Source organism: Cetorhinus maximus, chromosome 21, assembly GCF_964194155.1.
Source record: "Cetorhinus maximus chromosome 21, sCetMax3.hap1.1, whole genome shotgun sequence".
Taxonomy (NCBI): Eukaryota; Metazoa; Chordata; class Chondrichthyes; order Lamniformes; family Cetorhinidae; genus Cetorhinus; species Cetorhinus maximus.
In genome coordinates this window covers 80,249,057-80,272,485 of record NC_135899.1, presented here as the reverse complement: position 1 = coordinate 80,272,485, position 23,429 = coordinate 80,249,057, and the positions used below count along the sequence as shown (strand labels likewise).

Sequence of the window (23,429 nt, the reverse complement as noted above, 5' to 3'; positions counted from 1 at the left end):
GAGGGGGCAGCAGGAGGGAGCCGGCGAGGAGGCAGCCAACATGAACAATTGTGGCAGTTTTTTGCGGTGGTATTTCCCCTTTTCATATTGCAGATTTTCATGAGTATGGATAACAGTCTCTGTGTAAATTGGAGATCAACCAGTTGTCTGATTTTTGAAGCCTTGAGAGGTTAAATTTTGCACATCCCTAACTTTAATTGTTCCATCATTGCCTTCAGCTGCCTAGGCGATGAGCTTTGGAATTGCCTCCTAAAACATCCCTCCACCTTCCTACCTCTCTTGAGGTGTCAGCTGTGGCTCAGTTCATAGCACCCTCGCCTTTGAATCAGAAGGTTGTGGGTTCATGTCCCACTCCCGGAAACCAAGAACTGTGAATGTACTCGAAAGAGTTACATGCAATCTGTTGATAACTCGAAAGAGTTTCCTACCTCTCTTTCCTCCTTTAATACACTTCTAAAGACCTACCTCTTCCACCATGCTTTGGATTGATATTTTGGTTGTTATCGCTCCTGCAAAACACCTTGGGACATTTTGTATGTTAAAGGTGCTATATGAATGCCAGTTGTTGTAAACAAGAGATGAGTCTAAGACACCAACAGAAAATCTGCCAGAATCATTTTAAGCTATCAATTCCTGTAGAGCTTTGGTTGACCCCACATAGAAGTTATTTGTGCACAGTGCTAATTGGATCTATTTATCTGGCAGGGTATGACTATTCGACCATTGGTGGAATTGCTCGCTGTGAAGAAGAAACAAGAGTCCAAACGTTCCATCAATGAGGAAATCCACACACAAGTATGGAATAGTGGCAGTGTGATGCTCTGGGCTCAGTGTTCGTCACTTTGACTGTCTGTTCTCGGTGCTCATTCTTTCTCTACCCACCACCACTCCCTCCCCCCGACCATCTTGCCATGTAGAGGTGGTAATTGTAGCCTATAATGTTTGGGACCCATAGTGTAGAGATGTGTATTGCAATATACGTGTAATGTTGTAAAGGGACATCGATAAATTAGTGGACAAAACTATGGTGGATAGAGTTCAATGTGGATAAGTGTGAGGTCATCCACTGTGGATCTTAAACATGTTATTTTCTAAATGGTGAGAACCTGGGAACAGTGGAGGAGCAGAAAAATTTACGAGTCCAAGTGCAGAAATCACTAAAATAATGTCTGGATTTTACCCAAGCCACGAGTGAATTGGTGTAAGGTAAGTAAGATTAGAGAGTTGAGTGCATGGCTCAAAGATTGGTGTGGGAGAAATGGGTTTCGATTCATGGGGCACTGACACCAATAACAGGGAAAAGTGGGAGCTGGACCATTCGGATGACCTTTACCTGAACTGTGCTGGGTCCAGTGCTCTGGTGGTAGAGAAGACTTTGAACTAAATAGTGGGAGTGAGGGATCATGTAAGGGGAGCTGTGGCAAAATAAAGAGAAAAGGAAAGGCAATGGAGCAAGGCAACTAACCAGAATATGGCAGGAAGGGACAGAGCGTATTATAAACTTAAGAATGCAGATAAGGCCAGAGCTTGCAAGAATGGTAAAAAGACACAATTAAAGGCTCTGTATCTGAATGTGCATAGTATTTGTAACAAAACGGATGAATAGGTAGCACAGACAGAAATAAATATGTATGATCTGATGGCCATTTCAGAGACGTGGTTGCAAGGTGATCAAGGCTGGCACCTAAGTATTCATGGATATTTGATATTAAGTAGTGGGGTAGCTCTATTAATTAAGGATGACAGTGCAGTAGTGAGAGATGGCCTTAGTTCAAAAGATGAAGATGTAGAATCAGTTTGGGTAAAGATAAGAAATAGCAGAGGTAAGAAGTCACTTGTGGGAGTAGTTTATAGGACCCCTAACTGTAGCTACACTAGAACCAAGTACACAGGAAGAAATAATGAGCTTGTAAGAAAGGTACTGCAATAATTGTGCGATTTTAACCTCCATATGGATTGGATGAATCAGATTAGCAAAGGTAGTCTGGAAGGTGAGTTCATAGACTGTATTCGGGATGATTTCTTAAGAGTAGTACGTTCTAATGCCAACCAGAGAGCAGGGTATTATCGATCTGATAATGTGCAATGAGGCAGAATTAATTAATGATCTCCTAGTAAAGGAGCCTATAGGCAACGGTGATCAGAACGCAATAGAATTTCACATTAAGTTTGAAGGCAAGAATTGTGGGTCTAAGACTAGTGCCTTAAAGTCAATTACACGGGCATGAGGACAGAGTTGGCTGAGGTGAACTAGGTAAATAGTAGGACAGTAGAGAAACAGTGGGAGACATTTAAAGAGATATGTCATAACTCTCAGCAAAGAAAAAATCCATTGAGAAGGATGCACCATCCATGGCTAACTACGGAAGTTAAGGATAGTATCAGATTGAAAGAAAAAGCGTACAACACTGCAAAGATTAATGGTAGGTCAGAAGATTAGACATATTTTAGAAACCAGCAAAGAATGACTAAAAAAGTACTGAGGAGGGAGAAATTAGAGTACGAGAGAAAACTAGCTAGAAAGATAAAAACAGTTAGCAAAGGTTTTTACATGTATTTAAAATGGGAATGAGTAACTAAAGTGAGCATTGGTCACTTAAAGGGTGAGACTGGGAAATAAATAATGGAAAACAAGGAAATGGTGAAAGTGTTGAACAGGTATTTTAGGTCTGTCTTCAGTGTAGAAGACACAAAGTCATCCCAAGAATACTTGAAAATCAAGTAAAAGGGAGGGAGGAACTTAAGGCAATCACAAGAGAAAAGGTACTGGGAAAAGTGTTAGAACTAAAGGTTGACAAGTGCCCTGGACCCGCTGGATTTCATCCTAGAGTCTTAAAAGAAGTAGCTTTTGAGATAAAAGCAAAACACTGTGGATGTTGGAAATCTGAAACAAAAACAGAAAATGCTGGAAAAACTCAGCAGGTCTAGCAGCATCTGGAGAAAAAAAGAGTTGACGTTTTGAGCCTTTATGACTCTTCTTCAGAAGATAAAGTTTTTAAAAAGTTACTCCCTACAACATGAGCTTTTCTTTTCCGCAATAACTTTTTACGTGGCATCTTATCCTCCTGAAAATCTAAGTACAGTACATCCACGAGTTCCCCTTTATCCATAGCACATATGACTCCTTCAAAGAACTCCAATAAATTGGTTTTCCTTTCACGAAACCATGTTGACTCTGCTTGATTACCTTGAATTTTTCTAAGTGTCCTATTATAACATCTTTAATAATATCTTCTAACATTTTCCCTATGACAGATGTTAAGCTACCTGGCCTGTAGTTTCCTGCTTTCTGTCTCCCCTCAGTTTTTGAATATAGAAGTTGGAGGGAAAATGCTACAATCTATTATTAGGCTTGTGATAGCAGAGAACTTAGAAAATCATAAATTGAGTTGACTCTGCCCAGTCATATTATGAAAAGGAAATTACGTTTAGCAAATCTGCTAAGAGTTTTTGAGGATGTAAGTAGTAGCATGGATAAGGGGAATCAGAGAATATAGTGTTTTTGAATTTTCAAAAAGCATTCGAAAAGGTGTCTCACAACAGGCTATTACACGAAATCATAATTCATAAGATTGGGGTTTATATATTAGCACGGACTAAGGATTGGTCAATGGTCAGAAAACCAAGAGACTAGGAATAAATGGATCATTTTGGGCTATAACTAGTGGGCTGCTGCAAAGATCAGTGATTGGGCCTCAGCTATTTACAATCTATATCAGTGACTTAGATGGGTGGACAAAGTTTGCTGGCAATACAAAGTGAGAAAGTAAGCTGTGAGGAGGACCCAAAGAGGCTGCAAAAGGATTTAGAAAGGTTCAGTGAGTGAGCAAGACTGTGGCAGATTGAATATAACGTAGAAAAATGTGAAGTTTTCCACTTAGTAGAAAAGTAGAATGTTTTTTAAATGGTGAGAGACTGGGAAATGTTATTCAGAGTTATCAGAGTGTCCTTGAATGCAAATCACAAAGTTAGCACGCAGATACAGCAAGCAATTATGAAGGCAAATAATTTTTTTAGGCTTTACTACAAACTGACTGGAGTATAGGAATAAAGAAGTCTTAGCCCAGTTGTATTGGGCTATGGTGAGACCTCACCTGGACTATTGTGTACAGTTTTATTCTCCTTATCTAAGGAAGGGTAAAATTGCATTAGAATGAGTACAGTGAAGGTTCTCTTGACTAATTCCTGGAATTAGAGAATATGAGCAGAGATTGAGTAGACTAGGCTTATATGCCCTAGAATTTAGTAGAATGAGAGGTGAACTCATTGAAACATATAAAATGTTTAGGGGGCTTGACAGGGCAGATGCTGGGAAGATTTTCCCCCTTGGTTGGTGAGTCTAGAACTAGGGGGCATGTATAACCATGTATGCCCATGTATAACTGAGATTTTCGTTCACCCATGAGGTGTGAACCTTTGGAATTTTCTTCCACAGAGAGCTGTGAATGCTTAGTCAGCGAGTTTGTTCAAGTCAGAGATCGACCGATTTTTGGATATTAAGGGAATCAAGGGATAGTGTGAAAAGGTGTAGCTGAGCAGATCGACCTTGATCTTATTGAATGGTGGAGCAAGCTTAGAGGGCCGAATGGCCTCCTATCTCAAAGGGGCTGGAATGAAAAGAGGTGAAACTAATGCTGCTTTTGTAGAAAGCTCTGGTTAAAGCCCATAAGGAGCATTACATTCAATTCCGAGCACTTCACCTATGATCTAACTGAATGGCAGAATGGGCAGTAGAGGCTGAATGGTTTCCCCCTGTTTATAGGTGTCTGGGGCCTTCCTTGTGTGGGTGGGAGTCTGGAGGTTAGCCAGGGTCCGAGGCAGCTATAGTATTTGTGTAATGTGCAGAAGACGTGTGATGCTTGTACAAGCTCAAGGAACTTAAGCAAGGAACACTTTAGTGAGGAAAATGTCACTGACAACAGCCAGCAGGTGGCATTATCTACCCTTGGTCTTTTCTCTACTGTATGAGCCTTGAACCTATTGTGTGGGACTGGTTGTAGCAATGGAGCTTCAGTGTTATGCATAGTGTTCAGCTTGCATTGAAACAACACCTTAGGGAACCAAGGCACTTAGTGCTTCTGTACATAATTTTTTGATTATGTGGAGTGGCACTTTGATAGCACATCTGTCCCTGAGTCAGAAGGTAATGTGTTCAAACCCCAGTCCAGAAACTTGAGAACAAAAATATAGGTTGACATTTTCAATGCCAGTGTTAAGGAAGTGTCACAATAAGAGAGATGCCTTCTTTTGAATGAGACTTTAATCAAAGGCCCCAACCTGCCCTCACAGATGAACTTAAAAGATTGCTTGACCCTATTGTGAAGAAGACTGGGGAGTTCTCCTGGTGTCCTAGCCAATATTAATATCTTAACCATCATTACTGAAACAGGTTGTCTATTTAGTTTATTTAGCTAAATTTGCAAATAACACCGAATAGGTGGGAAAGTAAGTTGCAATGAAGAAATAAGAAATTTACAAATGGATATGGACAGGTTAGGTGAATGGGCCAAAATTTGGCGGATGGAGTTTAGTGTGATGTTATCCATTTTGGTCGGAAGAATAACAAGGCGACTTATTATTTAAATGGAGAGAAACTTCAGAATGCTTTAGTGCCGAGGGACCTGGGTGTCCTCGTGCATGAATCGCTGAAAGCTAGTGTACAGGTAATAAGGAAGGCAAATGGAATTTTGGCATTTATCGCTAAAGGAATAGAGTATAAAAATAGGGAAGTGTTGTTGCAACTGTACAAGGCATTGGTGAGACCGCACCTGGAGTACTGTGCATAGTTTTGGTCCCCTTACTTGAGGAAGGATGTAGTTGCATTGGAGGCGGTTCAGAGGAGGTTCATTAGATTGATTCCAGAGATGGGGGCTTGTCTTATGAGGAGAGAGTGGGCAGTTTAGGCCTATACTCGCGAGAATTTAGAAGGATGAGCGGAGATCTAATTGAGGTATATAAGATGCTAAAGGGGATAGACAAAGTAGACTTGGAGTGGATATTTCCCCTTGTGGGGCATTCTAGAATGAGAGGCCATAGTTTTAGGCCAAAGGGTGGTAGATTTAAATCAGAGATGAGGAGGAATTACTTTTCTCAAAGGGTCGTGAATCTGGAATTCACTACCTCAGAGTGCAGTGGATGCCGGGACGCTGAATAAATTTAAGGAAGAGATAGACAGATTTTTAATTAGTAGCAGGTTGAAAGGTTATGGGGAGAGGGCAGGAAATTGGAGTTGAGGCCGAAATGAGATCAGCCTTGATCGTATTGAATGGTGGGGCAGGCTCAAGGGGCTGAACTGCCTACTCCTGTTCCTAGTTCTTATGTTCTGATCTCACTGCTGTTTGTGGGAACTTGCTGTTTGCAAAATGGTTGATTAATTTCTTGCATTACAACAGTGAGTACACTTCATTGCCTATAATGAACTTTAGGCCATCCTGAGGAAGTGAAAGGTGCTATATAAATGCAAGTATTTTCCCTTTATGTAAAGGGGAAGTTATGCATACCCTCATTCCAAGGCTGTGACCCTATGATTTATGCTTTACAACATCCCAAATGAGCTGTGTGGAGGATGATTTAATTTGGCAAATGGGGTTGACATTGTGAGGAAAAGGAGAGGACTGGAAGTGAGTGCATTAATTAAATCTGCAAATCATTCATAGGCAAATCTGCGAAGCCCCTTGATGCAGTGTGGCTCAAAGCCTCAAACATTGACTATGTCTATTGACGTGCAGAGAACCTGTTTAATTATTGACACAGTGTAATTCTGTTGCATATATTCAGGCTCACTGTGAACATGTAAGTTCTGCCATTAAATTTGATTGTGGCTGATCTGTATCTTAATTCTGTTTACCTGCCTTGGATTCATATCTCTTAATACTGAACAAAAATCTATTAATCTGCATTTTCAATTAACCCAAGCTTCAACAGTTTTTGAGGGAGAGAGTTCCAGATTTCCACTACCCTTTGTCCAGACATACTTTCTGGCATCGCTCTAATTTTAAGGTTATGTCTCCTTATTCTGTACTCTCCCACTGGAGGAAATAGCATCTCTCCCTCTCTACCTTATCAATTCCTTTGATCATCTTAAATACCTTATATTAAAGTGAAGATGAGCCTAGTTGATGCAATTCTAGTGAATCTGTGCTGTACTCCCTCAAAGGTCAATATATGCATTCTGAGCTGTGGTGCCCAGAACTGAATTTAGTCCTCCAGTGGGACATAGCCAAGTTTTGTATAATTGTAGCATAAGAATATAACAAAAGAAATAGGAACAGGAATAAATGTTGCACATAAGAATATAACAAAAGAAATAGAAACAGGAATAAATTATGTGGCCCGTTGAGCCTGCTCCATCATTTAAGAAGTACATGGTTAATTTTCTACCTTGGCTACACCTTTCCGCACTGTCCCTATGTACCTTAATTCCCTTATTATGCAAAGATTTATTGATCTGTGAACCTCAGCTTCACTTTCGTGCCAGATCCCCATATCTCTTGATTCCTTTAGAGTCCAAAAATCTATCAATCTCAGCCTTTACTATACTCAACGACTGAGTATCCACAGCCCTCTGAGGTGGAGAATTCAGAAGATATGCAGCCTTTAGGGTGAAGGAATTTTTCATCTTAGTCCTGAATCGCCTCATCCTGAGACTATGCCCCTTAATTCTCGACTCTATAGCCACTGGAAATAGCCTCTCAGCATCTACCCTGTCAAACACTCAGAATCTTACATGTTTCAATTGCAACGTCATTTCCATCCCTTTGCTTTCTGGCTCCTTTGATATAAAAATCAGCATTCCATTAGCCTTGCTAATTATTTTTTATACTTTGTGATTTTTCTTTATGGTATTAGTATCAGGGCTCCTAAATATCTCTGCTCCTCTGCAGTTCTGGACCTTTTATCATTTAGAAAAGATTCTAATCTATCTATCTTTGATCTATAATGGATGACCTCACACTTGCCCAGATTGAACTCCACCTGCTGAGGCTTTGTTCAGTCACTTTATCAATCAACATCCCTTTGCAACTTTCTGCTCTCATCTATGCTGTTTACATTGCGTACATAGAATTATATAGGATGTCCAGCACAGAAACAGGCTATTCAGACCAACTAGTCTGCACTAGTGTTTGTACTCCACACCAGTCTCTTCCCATTCCATCTACCTCATTTCAACCTTTCAACATCTCTTTCAATCCCTTTTCTCTCATGTACTTTTTTCAGCTTTCCTTTTGAAAGCATCTGAGCTTTTTGTCTCACCACTTCTGTGGTAGTGAGCCCCACATTCTAATCACATGCTTGAGTAAAGAATTTCTCCTTGTTCCCCTGTTGGATTTATTGGCCTTGCATTTATGGCCCCTACAAGAACATGAGAGGGAGCAGGAGTAGACCATATGGCCCGACAAGCCTGCTCCGCCATTTAATACGATCATGGCTGACGTTGGACTTCAACTCCATTTTCCCTCCCGCTCACCATATCCCTTAATTCTCTGAGAGATCATAAGTCTGTCTATCCCAGCCTTAAATGAATTCAATGATGGAGCATCCACCACCCTCTGGGATAGAGAATTCCAAAGATTCACAACCCCTTGACTGAAGTAATTTTGCCTCATCTCAGTCCTAATTGTCCTGTTATCCTGAGACTCTGCCCCCGTGTTTTAGATTCCAAGACCAGCTGAAGCAATCTCTCAGCATCCACCTTATCAAGCCCTTTAACAATCTTGTAGGTTTCAATGAAATCGCCTCTCATTCTTCTAAACTCCAGAGAATATAAACCCAATTTACTCAGCCTCTCAACATCAACTTTTGGATTCTCCCACAATTGGAAACATTCTTTCCACATCTATCCTGCCCAACCCATTTATAATTTTAAAGACCTCTATCAGGCCACCTTTAAGTCTTCTCTTAAAAGAAAAGCTGCAACATGTTCAATCTTTCCTGATAGCTTTAATCTCTCAGTTATGGCACCATCCTCGTAAATCTTTAATGTATTTTCTCCAGTGCTTCTATGCTCTTTTTATAGAGTGCACCATTCTTCAAGTGTGGTCTGGCCAGGGTTCTGTACAAGTTTAGCATAATTTCACTATTTTTGAATTATATAATACTAAAAATAAATGCCACTGCTTCATTTGCATTTTTAATTGCTTTGCCGGCCTGTGATGCTGCTTTTAATTGTTTCCTTTCATCTGTATCCTTAGATCCCTTTGCTCTTATAACATATTTTTTTTATGGTGTTGGTAATGTTTCTGTCTTTCCTACCAAAGTGGATCACTTTACATTTATCCGTTAAGGTTCATTTGCCACTTAACTATTAAATCTGCAAGTTTTCTAAAAAAAAATTCTTTGTATTATGTTGCATGTTAACCTCCATTTTGGTATCATATGCAAAATTTGATGTTGAGTTAATTTATTTCTAAATCCGAATCATTAATGTAAGTTATGAATAACAGTTGTCCCCATATTAATCTTTGTGGAACACTGCTTAATACCTTCCTCCAATCTGAATAATTACCCTTACCCCTACTCTCTGCTTTCTATTTTTTAGCAAATTTGCTATCCATGTAGCTATTTATCCCTGACTCCACATGCCCTAACCTTTATCATGAGCCTACTATGTGGTACCTTATCGAAGACCTTTTGAAAATCCAAGTATATGATATCTTCTGCGTTACTCTTATCTACTCTTTCCGTTACCTCTTCAAGTTACCTCTTCAAGGGATCAGGTTAGTTAAGCATAACTTAGCTTTTTAGAATCCATGCTGACTATTTTTTGTTTCATTTTCTGTTTTCAGAAGCTCTTCTATCATTTTAGTGTAGACTCCTGCATCTTTCCAATCACTGACAGCTAGGCGGTCTACAGGTCCTAAATTTTGTTCAATTTCTTGTTGCTCCTATATACATTATCTGTCCACCAGCCCTCTGGCACTACCTCCTTCTAGGGAACTTTTGTATATCTAAACTAGCCTTTGCTAACTGCTCCCTAGTTTCCTCAAGTGTGTGGGAGCTCAGCATCTGGCCCTGAGGTTTCATCCTCTCTTAGTTTCGCTAATTTGTCCATAATTTCCTTCCTTTCTGTTCCTACTATATTAATATTTGAAGCTCATCCTATAATAAAGTGTTTATTTTATTCATTCCTTGGATGTGAGCATTGCTGGCCAGGCCAACATTTATTGCTCATCCCTAATTGCCCTTCAGAAGGTAGTGTTGAGCCGCCTTCTTGAATCACTGCAGTCCGTAAGGTGTAGATACACCTGAATGCTGTTTCGGAGGAAGTTCCAGGATTTTGACCCCGTGACAATGAAGGAATGGCAATATAGTTCCAAGAGAGAATGATGTGTGGCTTGGAGGAGAAATTGCACATGGTGGTGTTTCCATGCATCTGCTGCCCTTGCGCGTCTAGGTGGTAGAAGTTGCATGTTTAAAAGCTGTTATTGAAGGAACCTTGGTGAGTTGCTGCAGTGCATCTTGTAAATGTTGCACACTACTGCCACTTTGTGCTAGTGGTGGAGGGACTGAATGTTAAAGATGATGGATGGGATGCCGATTAAGCAGACTGCTTTGTGGTGTCGACCTTATCGAGTGTTCAAGCTGCATACATTCACCTAAGTGGGGAGTGTTTCACCACACTCCTGTTTTGTGCCTTGTAGATGGTGGACAGATTTTGGGGAGTAAGGAGGTGAGTTACTCACCACAGAATTCCCAGCCCTCTAACCTGCTCTTGTGGCCACAACATTTAATGGCTGGCCCAATTAAGTTTCTGATCAATGCTGCCCCCCTTCCCCCAAAGGATGTTTGTGGGGTCTCAGCAATGGTAATGCAAAAGAACATGGTTAGATTCTGTCTTGTTGGAGATGGTCATTGCCTGGCAGTTATGGCGTGAATGTTACTTGCCACTTATCAGCTCAAGCATGAATGTTGACCAGAAAGAAAGAAAAACAAAAATTGCTGGAAAAACTCAGCAGATCTGACAGCATCTGTGGAGAGGAAGACAGAGTTAATGTTTCAAGTCCGTATGACTCTTCATCAGAACTAAAGAGAAAGAAATGTGGTGAAATATAAGCTGTTTAAGGGGGGTGGGACAGGTGGAGCTGGATAGAGGGCCAGTGATAGATGGAGGCAAAGGAGAGATTGTCAAAGATGTCATAAACAAAAGGTCAAAGGAGTGTTGACGGTGATGATATTAGCTAAAGGATGTGCTAATGGTGACATTAAGGGTAGAAAACAGGATGAGCAAGTGACAGATGGTCCTAGTGGGAGTGGGGTGGAGGGAAGGGATTGAAATAGGCTAAAAGGTGGAGATAAATCAATGGATGGAAATAAATTTTTAAAAATAATAATAGAAATAGGTGGGAAAAGAAAAATATATATATATAACAATTATTAGAAAAAAGGGGATCAAAAAGGGGGTGAGGATGGAGGAGAGAGTTCATGATCTGAAGTTGTTGAAATCGATGTTCAGTCCCTCTATCCAGCTCCACCTAGCCCCCCCCCGCCCCCCCCCCCCCCCCCCGCCCCCCCCAACCAAACAACTTATATTTCACCACATTTTTATTTCTCTTTAGTTCTGACGAAGAGTCATATGGACTCAAAACGTTAACTCTGCCTTCCTCTCCACAGATGCTGTCAGACCTGCTGAGTTTTTCCAGCAATTTTTGTTTTTGTTTCTGATTTCCAGCATCTGCAGTATTTTGCTTTTATGCACTTTCAACTGCTTGACTATTAACTGTTGCTGGGACTTGTAGCTTAGTCACATTCCAGGTTGACAATGTACCTATCTGCACTATTTACCCTCTGCTCGCCTGTGAATTCCGACTCTCACCAAATTTTTGTTGCCACATTATTTACTGTGCCACCTAACTTAGTGTTATCGGCACATTTGAAAACACTGTTTCCTGTTCTTTCATCCAAGTTGTTTATACATATAGTGAAGTGTACCCCATTAGATCCCTGGGTACATTTATATTCCCATCCTGCCAATTTGACAATATACCCATTATCTATTCTCTGTTGCCTACCTCCTAAACATTTCTCTGCCCAACAATTCCTTGTGCTTTCATTTTTGTTAATAGGCTCTTACGATGAAACCTTCTGTATATTTAGGCTCTATTTCTGTCCAATTTATATAATTCAAATAGTTGTGTCTGCAGTTATAGAGATGGCATGCCGTCTTGTTGATGAGACTGAGGAGCAGATGCATCAATATTATAATGATCAGTAAATGGCTTATTTCATTACTGCCAAATGTTTGAAAAAGGAGTTCATTTTTATTGTGTGTTTTCAGGACCAATTTAAAAGGTCAGGTAATTTTTAGGTCCGTGGAATAAGCAGAGAGGCCTTTCAGAGCCAACATGGGGACGATGGACCTCTTGAGTTATGTTTTGGCACTCTGTTGATATTAGTTTTATTGAATCATCGTGCCTTTTGTTGACCTGCAGTTTTTCTAGCTGGCTATTAAAAGTGTTTCTCTCCTTAGTTCCTGGATCATTTACTGACTGGTATCGAAGATGTATGTGGACACTATGGACATCACCACTGGAAGGACAAGTGAGTCAGGCTGCAGTAGTTAGTGTCAGTAATCAGAGCATTGGGCCATCTCTACTCCACTTAAATGTAGTTAATGTCATGGGGTTATCCTGCTGGGTATATGAGAGGTTTCTTCTGCGTCAGTTAATTCAGTGAGCGATCAATCCCTGGTTTAAGATTCCCCGCAAAACCAACTCTATATGCCTTTTTTAGTATCGGAAACACTCACCAGTCAGAGGCAAGCTGTACCTGGGATCTGAGCTGGGCAGAAGGGCAGCTTCCAATGCAGTACTTAACGTTTACATGGAATGCTCCTCTCCCCATACCTCCTTTCTAAGCACAGGGTTGCAAGGAACATCTATGCCTTGGTTCCACATCATATTGCAAGGGCTGCAGTGGGTTTGCTCCTGCATAGTTAGATTTAAATCTGGATGCTGGCACCTAGAGGACTGATGTATACTCATGGTGTACACGCCTTGGGGGGCAAGCATGATAAGATGTTGTAGGTTTAAAACATTGTTCTATTATATTATGTTCTCACTAACCTGTTGATATCCTAACCTCTGATGCATAGAGTATTATGGGTAGCTGGAACGAAGTCTGTCCCTGCATACACAGTCACTACAATCATTTGGAAATAATTATCTTTTTCTTTCAGGTTGAACCGGTTCAATAAGAAGTACATTAAGAAATGTTTAATTACTAGGGAAAGATCAAAAGAGCCACAGCTCATCGCATTTTACCACAAAATGGAGATGAGAAATGCGATTGAGATGGTAGCGAGTGGTGGCCTACCCAAGTTTCCATCATCAGTGTCTATACAGTAAGTGACTGGAACAGAGAAGAGATTCAGAAGGGTTGGTGTGAGGGGAGGGGCATAAATATGAGGGTGCGAGAGGGATGAGAGTTTGTCTCGGGGCTGGGAATGGGGAGGGCAGAAGTGAAATGAGAAGGCAATGGAAAGGGTGGGGGAGTGCTCTGGGAAGAAGAATTAACTCACTGGCGAAGGAAGGTAGAAGGGGGAAGCAGGAGGAGAGAGAACCTTTAAGCTGAATTTTTACGAAAGGCTTTATTTAATAATGCTGTGGAGAAGTATGCACAGAAATAAAGCACCTTAATTTAAAGCTATGAATTCTTATTGAAATGGAGGGGTAATTTCAGCCAGGATTCCTTGACCTCTAATCGATAACTCTGATCAGTCACAATTTCTCTGTATGGGGTGTAATAGATTATGCAAATATAAAGGGCCCATTTAGGTTCTGTAATACCTTTTTGCTGAAATGAATGTATAATTTGAACAACATTTAATAGGACTGTCCAGAGGAGGGGTACATTTACGGAGCGACTACTGCCTACACTTTCAAAAGAGAGAGAGGAGGAAGTCCGAAAAATACTTCGTGAGAATCTTCAGAAAACGAGACAACGGGTATGAATCTGTTCAGAGTAAAATCGTACAGTAACTGTGCAGTTATTGCTCACCGCAAAGATTCCTAATTACAGTTATTGTTACTTACTAATTCCATTAATTGTTCAGAGTAAATGTTACCAACTACAGTCAGTGGTCAAGGTAAAGGTTACCTACTGACTACAGCAATTGTTCACGGTAAAGGTTGTTCACTAACTGTACCAAGTTACATTGTTCATCCAGGTAGTGGTATTTCACTATACAGTTGACATTCTTGTGCTGCATTGGCCTTTCCCGTGAACAGGCTGTGAGGGACTCGATCTGCAAATTGTCTTTGTGTCGTGTCCCCATGAGTAATCTCTGATTTTCCTTTCAGCTTCGATCCTACAATAGACATACACTGATTGCTGATCCATATGAGGACCAGTGGAATCAAATGTTACTAAAACGGCAGAGGCTGCGCAGTTTTGATCCACGGGTAGGTGAGACATTGTTGAAAATGAAGCTTGCCTTGGTTCCTCAGAGCTCTTTTGATTTCTATAATACTCACGTCATTTCCCACTGTTGCTGTTAATCATGTCTGGGAGTAGTATTGCTGGGTCAGTGCTGAGTAGGATAACAAGTCTCCATCTTTGCCTGGAGTTTGGAGATTCCATGGTTCTCAGTCTTTCCACAAGGGGATTTTATCAGTGACTGGACAGAATGTAAAAATGTCTGGAAATGAGCAAACGGAATCAACTATTGTCGCTGCTTGCACAATTCATGGTTTGCTACCTCAGGGACTCCCCCAGTCACAATCCAGAATCTCTTGAACTATGCCTTGGGTAGCACAAACAGATCCATTAGTGACTTTCAGGCCAATTCTCTAATATTACATGTTACCCTTCAAAGTCTCCAGCCACTTCCTGCTTTATTTAAATATGAGATGATAGTGTTGTAAACTGTGGAGAGGGTGGGGTGGGGCCGTGTGGAGAGGACAGCATGGGGCCAGGTGGTGAGGGCGCAGGGCGGGGCCAGATGAAGACTGGGTGGAACCAGGTGGGGAGCGGGAAGAGTGGGCAGTATCGGGTGGAGAGTCGGCTTTTCTAGGCAGGGTTAAATATAGGTGGTGCTGGTTGGGGCATCTAGTTTGAATACCATACACTCCATTGGATAACCAGCCAACTAGAGACTTGCTGGTAATTCCAGCTCAGCAAGCAGTTTGCTGCCTTCAGCAGTTTGGTGTTGGGGAACCTGAACACCAAGATCTGCATTCCAAATCTGTAATTTGTGAGACTCCAATTTACTCCTGTTGGCAGTGTTACCTAACAGAGCAAATGCAAACAGTCTACGGGACTTGGGAATCGATTTCACTGGAGACACCAGTCTGAGTCCTGATAGTTTATCAGAAGCAGGTCTTGCTTGGGTGCTCTCTGGCAGTTTTCAGGATGTGTCTACCATATATAGAGTCAAGATTGGATTCTTTTGACAAGTTTTGTTACCATGGTTTGACTGTGACCTTTATCAAAATGCTCATGCTGATTTTCTTTGGATGATCTTTGCAGATGTCTGTTCACCTGACAGTTCCATCTGCTGCTCGGGGCTCGATACCAGGGCAGAAATTAGGAGCTGAGTCAGGTAATGAAACGGGTGCTGCCTGCTTCATGCTGCAGTTTTGTGTTCACTTTTATTGTTGAAATTAGGTTACTGACCTCTGACCTCACGGCGCGGGTTACTGACCCCCCACACCCCAGCCTTGCGGCACAGATCACTGCCCCCTGGCCTCACAACGCAGGTCACTGACCCCCTGACTTTTGCCCTGAGTAAGAATAAAACAGGTTGTAGAAATATATCAGAAAATGTACGAGTTTCACTCCTTATTCCCTGCACATTCCTCTTTTCAATACCAGGTCCCAAAGCAAATCCTTCTGACTTGTGGGTGACCTGCAGCTTCGTCAGCCTGGGAGCTTTGAACTTCCTGTACTCTTTAACTCAGACTTCAGAAACTGGTTCCTCAATAAAACTATCAGTGAGTCATAGAAATGAGTTTAAGTCATCCCTATTGGAAGTCTTAGAATTGCTTCGAGCTCAGTAACAGCCAAGCCAACCAACCCTGGTCTGCAACTCCAAGACCTGTTCAAGTTCACCCCCTCTGTCCATGCTGTGTACACTGTATGTTACTGCATATTTAGGTGACTTTCCTATGTGAGCAAAAGACACCTATGTGACTAAAGAACTTAACTTTATAAAGCACTTTTTATGTCTTCTGGATGCTCCAAATCACTTAGCCAATTAAATATTTTTATAATATAGTTACTAGGCAAATACCACAGTCAGTTCGTGCATGGCAAAATTTCACGACAGGAGTGAGATAAATGACTCAATAAACTGTTTTAGTGATATTGTTTGAGGGATAAATATTGGCCAGGACATCAGAAAGAGCTCCCCTTCTGCTTTTCCAGTAGTGCCATGGAATCTTTTACATCCACCTGAGAGAGCATACGGACACCAGTTTAATGTCTTGTCCAAAAGAGGGCACCTCCACCAGCACAGCACTCACTCAGTGCTGACCCTTCAGCAGCGCAGCACTCCTTCAGTACTGTGCTTAAGCGTCAACCTGGATTTTGTGCTCTAGTCTTGAGTGGTGCTGAACCCAAAATCTCCTTAGTCCACTGAACCAAGGCTGAAACCTAAGAAGTTGAAATTTTGCCAAGAAGTCAAATTGGTGTGACCAATTGGCCTCTGAGTGAACTTGATTTGTCCACTGTACAATGGCCTACAGACTATGGGTTGTTGGCCCCATCGTGCTGCAGAGTTTAAATTGAAATTCAAAACCTGATTTAAAATGTTTCCGAGTTTCCCAGAGGCTGAATACAAAGTGCCACGTGAGATGTGAGATCCCAGCACTAACTGTCGTCCTCCCTTAATTCAGATGCCACGTATTTTGAGTCCAGGGATCCTACAAGCAACACGCCAATGATCACTGTTGACCTGGCCTCCAAGGAACCTCTTGTGGCTCAGAAAAAAGATGCAGTGGACAGGGAGGACAAAGGAATTGTATTCATTGCAGGAACTCCTGTCAATGACGAAAGTGGTTCGCCCAGTCAGCGTATGCACCGCTTTCTTAGTGACCCTGGACCAGATAACAAGCCTGATGACCATCTCCAGTCATAGAGCCGACCGAGACAGAGGAAGCTGCAAAATCTCCAGCTTCTGCGAGCATTATTCATTACCCCGATGACTACCTACAGCCTGTTCCTCAAAGTGTGTTTCTGGGGATAAGATTGTTTCTGTTATGTTTTGACGTCTCACGGAACAATATAGGTACAGAGCTTACAATGGAGAGTAGGTACACAGAAAAAAAAACTATCTACAGTAAGGCAGCCAAAATTATCTGTTTGATTTTAAGATGTTTTTGCAAGAAGCACAATGCTGCCTTGTCTTGGCTGCATTGCCTGGACTACACTGCCTACAGTGTCTCCTACAGCGAGACACTCTGGGCTGTGGTGTTTGCTAAGTATTAGCTCCAGGCTCAACTCCCTAGTAAACGCAACAATACCATCATGTCCTAGAGCTAGGAACCACACAAAACTACGACACTTGGAGAAACAGGTTGTGATTGAGAAGTCAGGGCAGCACAAGCACTCAATGTGTGACTCAAAACCAAAGATGAACTTTATTTTTCTAGTTGTTATCAGGGGCTGTTTTTCATCAGGTTGTAATTAAGTGACTCCATTTTGTGTTATATTTCCAAATGTAATCGAAAGAAAATCACTGCTGTATGTCCAGAGACCCTTTACTGTACAAAAACTGTCTGACCAATGACAGCATTTCGAACCCTCAGATTGCACTAAAATTCAGAGTGGCAACAGGGACCAAACACAACGGTTCCCCCAGCCAAGCCTCAGTCAAACCGGCTCCCCCAGCCGAGCCTCGGTTGAATCAGTTCCTCCGGCCGAGGCCCGGAGCAGCTGTCCCCAGCCCATTGCCAGTCGAAGCTGCTCTGCCAGCCAAACTGTGCAACCACTATTTCAAATATTGAAATTGAAGGAGTGCAGAGGAGGGGCTGTGGGACAGAGCGCAAAGGAGGAGGCAGTGTGACGGGGGCCAATGATGCTGAGTCAGTAATTAAGAAAATTGCTTAGGTCACTTTTGTAAATGATATTATATGAGCTTGAAATACAGCCGCAGCACTAACGCCAGCACATCACATTCTAACAGGTCAAAGTGAGGGTCAGTAGCCTCAGTGTATGAATTTTCTATGTTTTGTCACCTTGTCTCACTGCTACAAACAGGATATCTGTGCGGGCCAGCCGTCAGTGAGAGAAGCAAGTTCACAGGGATGTTGGGTGTGTGCTGGTGTTGTCAAATGATTTGCTGCTATTACTAATTGCCTTTCAGAAAATTAATTGATTCATTTTTGCACTTTCTGTTCAAATTAACTTGCTTACATAAGTCATAGCACTCAAAAGAAAATGTGATTGAATATGTTATGTGCTTCATGGTGTTTGGAGTATGTTGCGAGTCACTACAATGCTGCGATATCGATTGGTGTTTTTTTTTTAATGTTTTTCAGATGTTTTTATATTTGTTGGAAGTGGTTAGGGGTATTTGATTAATTCTCATTTTTGCTGTGTCCCATGCAGTATCACCAGTTGAGAGCATGGAGCATTGTTCCCATGTAACACCTGGGAATGCAGCAAGTGCAGGCCAGAACTGAGCTGCTATGACTGTTCAGTTTGTCCAGGTGGGTGTAGACAGCTCTGATGTGATGCCTCATTCAATGATTTCTCCCCCATCTCAGTTGGATCAAGTTCTAAAGGAAGAGGTGAGGCAGAGTGAAATCACAATTACTGCAGCGACCTGTTCACATTGAATAAACAGTGGACGGAATAGTTGTAGTTATGCAACAGTTTGGAGCAGAACAGCTCCATTTTACCAGCTACTTTCTCAAATGTGACTTTAGCCAGCAACACGCAATAAAACATTGGTGTTGTGCATCTATTGGAGGTGCTGAAATTGAATTGTCTGCAAAAATTTGACTCATTATGTTCCTCCACCCACTTGCAGCAATTTCTGCAACACCTAATTGTGAAACACCCTTTCCTAGTATCTCTCGTTCCCAGCCCATTTAGTGCAGGTGGCGTCCTCATACCAAGCTACTGCAGATCTCATTATTTTTAATAATGTGTATATGAACTGAGTAAAGTATTATTAATAAAATTATATGAATTATTTCATATTACAGTTTCTTCATTGCATTAAATCAACATTTTGTAATCAGCTGTTTGCAGATTGGCCAGTTTCTTGACAGGTAAGCATATAGCATATGGATATGAAAGAATATATTGAATGATTTAAAATTGGTGTCTTAGGAGGAGTAGGCAGCCTTGTTCATAATCAGAATCCTGAGCAAGAAGTGAAGCTTTAGCCCAGCGATAATGTTCCATCCAAGTTCCTGTTTATTGCATCATGGATTTCTTTCTACTCATCCCAGCTTACCTTGTATTATACAGCGAAATCCCTCACCTGCAGGAGAGGATGCAGGATTTAGCAGCAAAAAGACTGTTGACTGATAAATGGCAGTGTGAATGTTCTGAGCTGAGGCTCACTTCTGGGGGCAAGAAAATGTGGAAGCACCAATGCTGTATTCCCAGTGGCTCCTGATGTTTTCAATGAAACCTGGTATTTCCAGGTAGTCGCCCATCCAAATCGAATTGATTATTTTTCAAAATTTGTATTTGTTTAACATTTATCACAATTTTGTAAATGTGTTCATTCCATTAACAGTTATAAGCATCAGAAATTAAAGCTCAGTTTGTCTCCTACACCTATTGAACTTCAAAAACTGGTTAAACAATACCATCCTTAAATTTCTTTCAGAATAATCAATCTAAAAAGACAATGTTTTTTGTCTATATTTGAAATGCTCTTTCAGGTTTATTTTTCTCCCTTTGTAAAACAGAACATTCCTTTGTTGCACAGTACAAATCTGGCTACACTGAACAATAAGTTCATCTCCATTTAAACTCGGGCAGACTCTCCTGCAAATCCCATCTCAAAATAAAGCCCAGTGGAATTCCTATTCTTGCACTTTGGCCCTCATCCAACAAGAATCTCATATAACTGTTGAACATAGTGCTTAAAGTTATTTAACTGCGGACATAAGACCAGTAAAGGGGACAGTGTCCCATACACTGGGCAGATTGCTGCCTGCACTCTCTCCATTTTACATAGAACAATCAGCGTAAATATCTGTTTATAATATCAATTTAATATCCAGTTCAATCCCCGCGGGACACTTAAACTTCATGCACACTTCTTTCCAAATCCTGGTAAAGTTTAGCTGTTGATCAAAATTCCTAGCAAGCAGTTGTCTTGAATAACCCTTCCTTAAATATACTGCATTAATCTCAGGCATTGCAGATTTCTAATTGGACAAATTCATCACCTATCTACAGCTGAAAGGTTGGAAAAAGCAGCATAATTTTTCCTATCTCTGGTGATTTTTAAAAAATTGTGCCATTCATAATCCTGTGGCATTGCCCTCATAATCTTATCATACATGATCCCTATTTTTTCCCAAACTCCTGATCCCCCCCCCAAACCATGTCCCTCACTGTCTCTGAGAACTAACCTGTAATCAGCTCGTGTAACACATATCTTACACAATTAATCCTAGCTTTTATAAAAGCTTAATTAAGTAATACCCTCCCATTGATATTTAACCATCTGTTTACATTTCCTCAGCATCCTTAGGCGTAAACAACAAATTGTTTAAGAATTGGGCCTAAATCTCTCCAACCCCTTAAAACCTCGGGAGATTTTAGTAGATTTAAAAAATATAAAATTATATTCAATGTCAAATATCCTCTTTCCTCCCATCCCACTCGGTTTAAAAAAATGCTCGAGACAGCTTGACGTCTAAAGAAATTCACCCATTTAAGTCTGTAAAGGATTTTTCTTGAAATCAGTATCTGGGAAATTTCCCTCTCCTTAATTCCTCTTTCCAATAATGGTAGTGTAAGCAACCAAGATTGGTTTCCCTTCCCTTAAATGCCTCAGGCAAGTCTCTTAGATGGACATTTCCGCCCATCCAGAAATATCCTCCACCATCAGTACTAGTAGGGAAATGGTGTCGGGATTGAAGGCCAATAAATCCCCAGAGCCTGATAATCTACATCCCAGAGTACTTAAGGAAGTGGCCCCAGAGATAGTGGATGCATTGGTGGTCATCTTCCGAGATTCTATAGACTCTGAAACAGTTCCTACAGATTGGAGGGTAGTTAATGTAACCCCACTATTTAAAAAGGGAGGCAGAAAGAAAACACGGAATTATAGACCAGTCAGCCTGACGTCGGTAGTGGGGAAAATTCTAGAGTCCATTATAAAAAATTTAATAGCTGAGCACGTGGAAAATATTGGCAGAATCGGACATAATCAGCATGGATTTACGAAAGGGAAATCATGCTTGACAAATCTACTGGAATTTTTTGAGGATGTAACCAGTAGAGTTGATGAGGGGGAGCCAGTGGATGTGGTTTATTTGGACTTTCAGAAAGCTTTCGACAAAGTCCCACATAAGAGATTGGCGTGTAAAATTAAAGCGCATGGGATTGGGGGTAGTATATTGAGATGGATAGAAAACTGGTTGGCAGACAGGAAACAAAGAGTAGGAATAAGCGGGTCTTTTTCCGAATGGCAGGCAGTGTCTAGTGGGGTACCGCAGGGATCAGTGCTGGGACTCCAGTTATTCATAATATATATTAATGATTTAGGTGAGGGAATTAAATGTAATATCTCCAAATTTGCAGATGACACAAAGCTGGGTGGGAGGGTGAGCTGTGAGGAGGATGCAGAGATGCTTCAGTGTGATATGGACAAGCTGAGTGAGTGGGCAAGCGCATGGCAGATGCAGTATAATGTGGATAAATGTGAGGTTATCCATTTTGGTAGCAAAAAGAGGAAGGCAGATTATTATCTGAATGGCTATAAATTGAGAGAGGGGAATGTGCAACGAGACCTGTGTATCCTTGTACACCAGTCGCAGAAGGTAAGCATGCAGTGCAGCAGGCGGTGAAGAAGGCAAATTGTATGTTGGCCTTCATAGCCAGAGGATTCGAGTACAGGAACAGTCTTGCTGCAATTGTACAGGGCCTTGGTGAGACCCTGGTGGAATATTGTGTGCAGTTTTGGTCTCCTTATCTGAGGAAGGATGTACTTGCTATAGAGGGAGTGCAGCGAAGGTTTACCCGACTGATTCCTGGGATGGCGGGACTGACATATGAGGAGAGATTGAGTCAATTAGGATTATATTCGCTGGAGTTCAGAAGAATGAGGGGGGATCTCATAGAAACCTAAAAAATTCTAACAGGACTAAACCGGGTAGATGCAGGAAGGATGTTCCTGGTGGTGGGGGAGTCCAGAACCAGGGGTCACAGTCTGAGGATATGGGGTAGACCATTTAGGACTGAGATGAGGAGACATTTCTTCACCCAGAGAGTGGTGAGCCTGTGGAATTCATTACCACAGAAAGTAATTAAGACCAAAACATCGTATGTTTTCAAGAAGGAGTTAGATATAGCTCTAGGGGTGAAAGGTATCAACGGGTATGGAGAGAAAGCGGGAGCAGGCTATTGAGTTGGATAATCAGCCATGATCATAATAAATGGCAGAGCAGGCTCAAAGGGCCAAATGGCCTACTCCTGCTCTTAGTTTCTATGTATCTATCAATACGTACCAGAGTTTGGAGAACTGATACCATCTTTGAACTTTCAAACTCCTTTACTTCCATCTTTCCGAATTTTTTTTTTATTTTCCTAACCATCAGTTCCCAACTTAACTGATCTAATTAGCTGCTGTTCTTTCCCCTCCATGTGAATCTCCACCATTTTACAGGAGGTTCCAACCCCTCCTCCCATTTTCCCATGACCAGGTGTTTTGCGCTGGCTTCCGACAATATTACTACACAGTTTTCTTATCAACTCTCCATCCCTCAAAGTTAAGATTGTGTCATCAGCATGTGGTATATCACTGAGACTAACCCAAAATTGGGAACATATTTCCAATTACTGTATATTGGTGCATTACGAAGAGCAACCCACAACTAGAAGCACAATTCTAATTACTCCATTGTCTTCCAGCATCATGTAACCCAATGGTTCCGATACTATGTACAGTGATGGGGACAGAGGACAACTTTAGCTCAGTGACCACTGTAGCAAACAATGCTTTGATAGAAAATCCATTCTATTTAACACAGCTAAAAATATTTGAATCAAAAATCATTAAATGGCAGACGTTTAAGAAAATAGTTCATGACTCACAACAAAGATATATCCCAGTGAGGAAGAAGGATTCTAGGAAGGGGATAAACCAACCATGGTTAACCAAGGAAATTAAGGAGTGTATCAAATTGAAAGAAAAAACATACAATGTGGCAAAGATTAGTGGTAAGCCATAGGATTGGGAAAGTTTTAAAAACCAACAGAAGATGACCAAAAAAAAGGAGAAAATAAACTTTGAGGGT

The 23,429-nt window shown here is 41.3% G+C and overlaps 1 protein-coding gene across 2 annotated transcripts in view; it reads left to right on the top strand.

Moving 5' to 3' along the window:
- slc9a1a (solute carrier family 9 member A1a) overlaps nucleotides 1–18,529 on the top strand; it is a 47,597-nt gene extending 29,068 nt beyond the window's left edge. The window contains exons 6-12 of one of the 2 annotated variants that reach the window (XM_078567250.1): nucleotides 706–795; nucleotides 12,467–12,537; nucleotides 13,175–13,339; nucleotides 13,828–13,942; nucleotides 14,298–14,399; nucleotides 15,466–15,538; nucleotides 16,833–18,529. In XM_078567250.1, the coding sequence (XP_078423376.1) occupies nucleotides 706–795; nucleotides 12,467–12,537; nucleotides 13,175–13,339; nucleotides 13,828–13,942; nucleotides 14,298–14,399; nucleotides 15,466–15,538; nucleotides 16,833–17,074 (858 nt within the window). In that variant the 3' untranslated portion in view covers nucleotides 17,075–18,529. Of the gene's footprint in view, nucleotides 1–705; nucleotides 796–12,466; nucleotides 12,538–13,174; nucleotides 13,340–13,827; nucleotides 13,943–14,297; nucleotides 14,404–15,465; nucleotides 15,539–16,832 lie in introns of both variants that reach the window. The other variant, XM_078567251.1, reaches the window with a different exon arrangement.
- The last annotated feature ends 4,900 nt before the right edge of the window (nucleotides 18,530–23,429 follow it).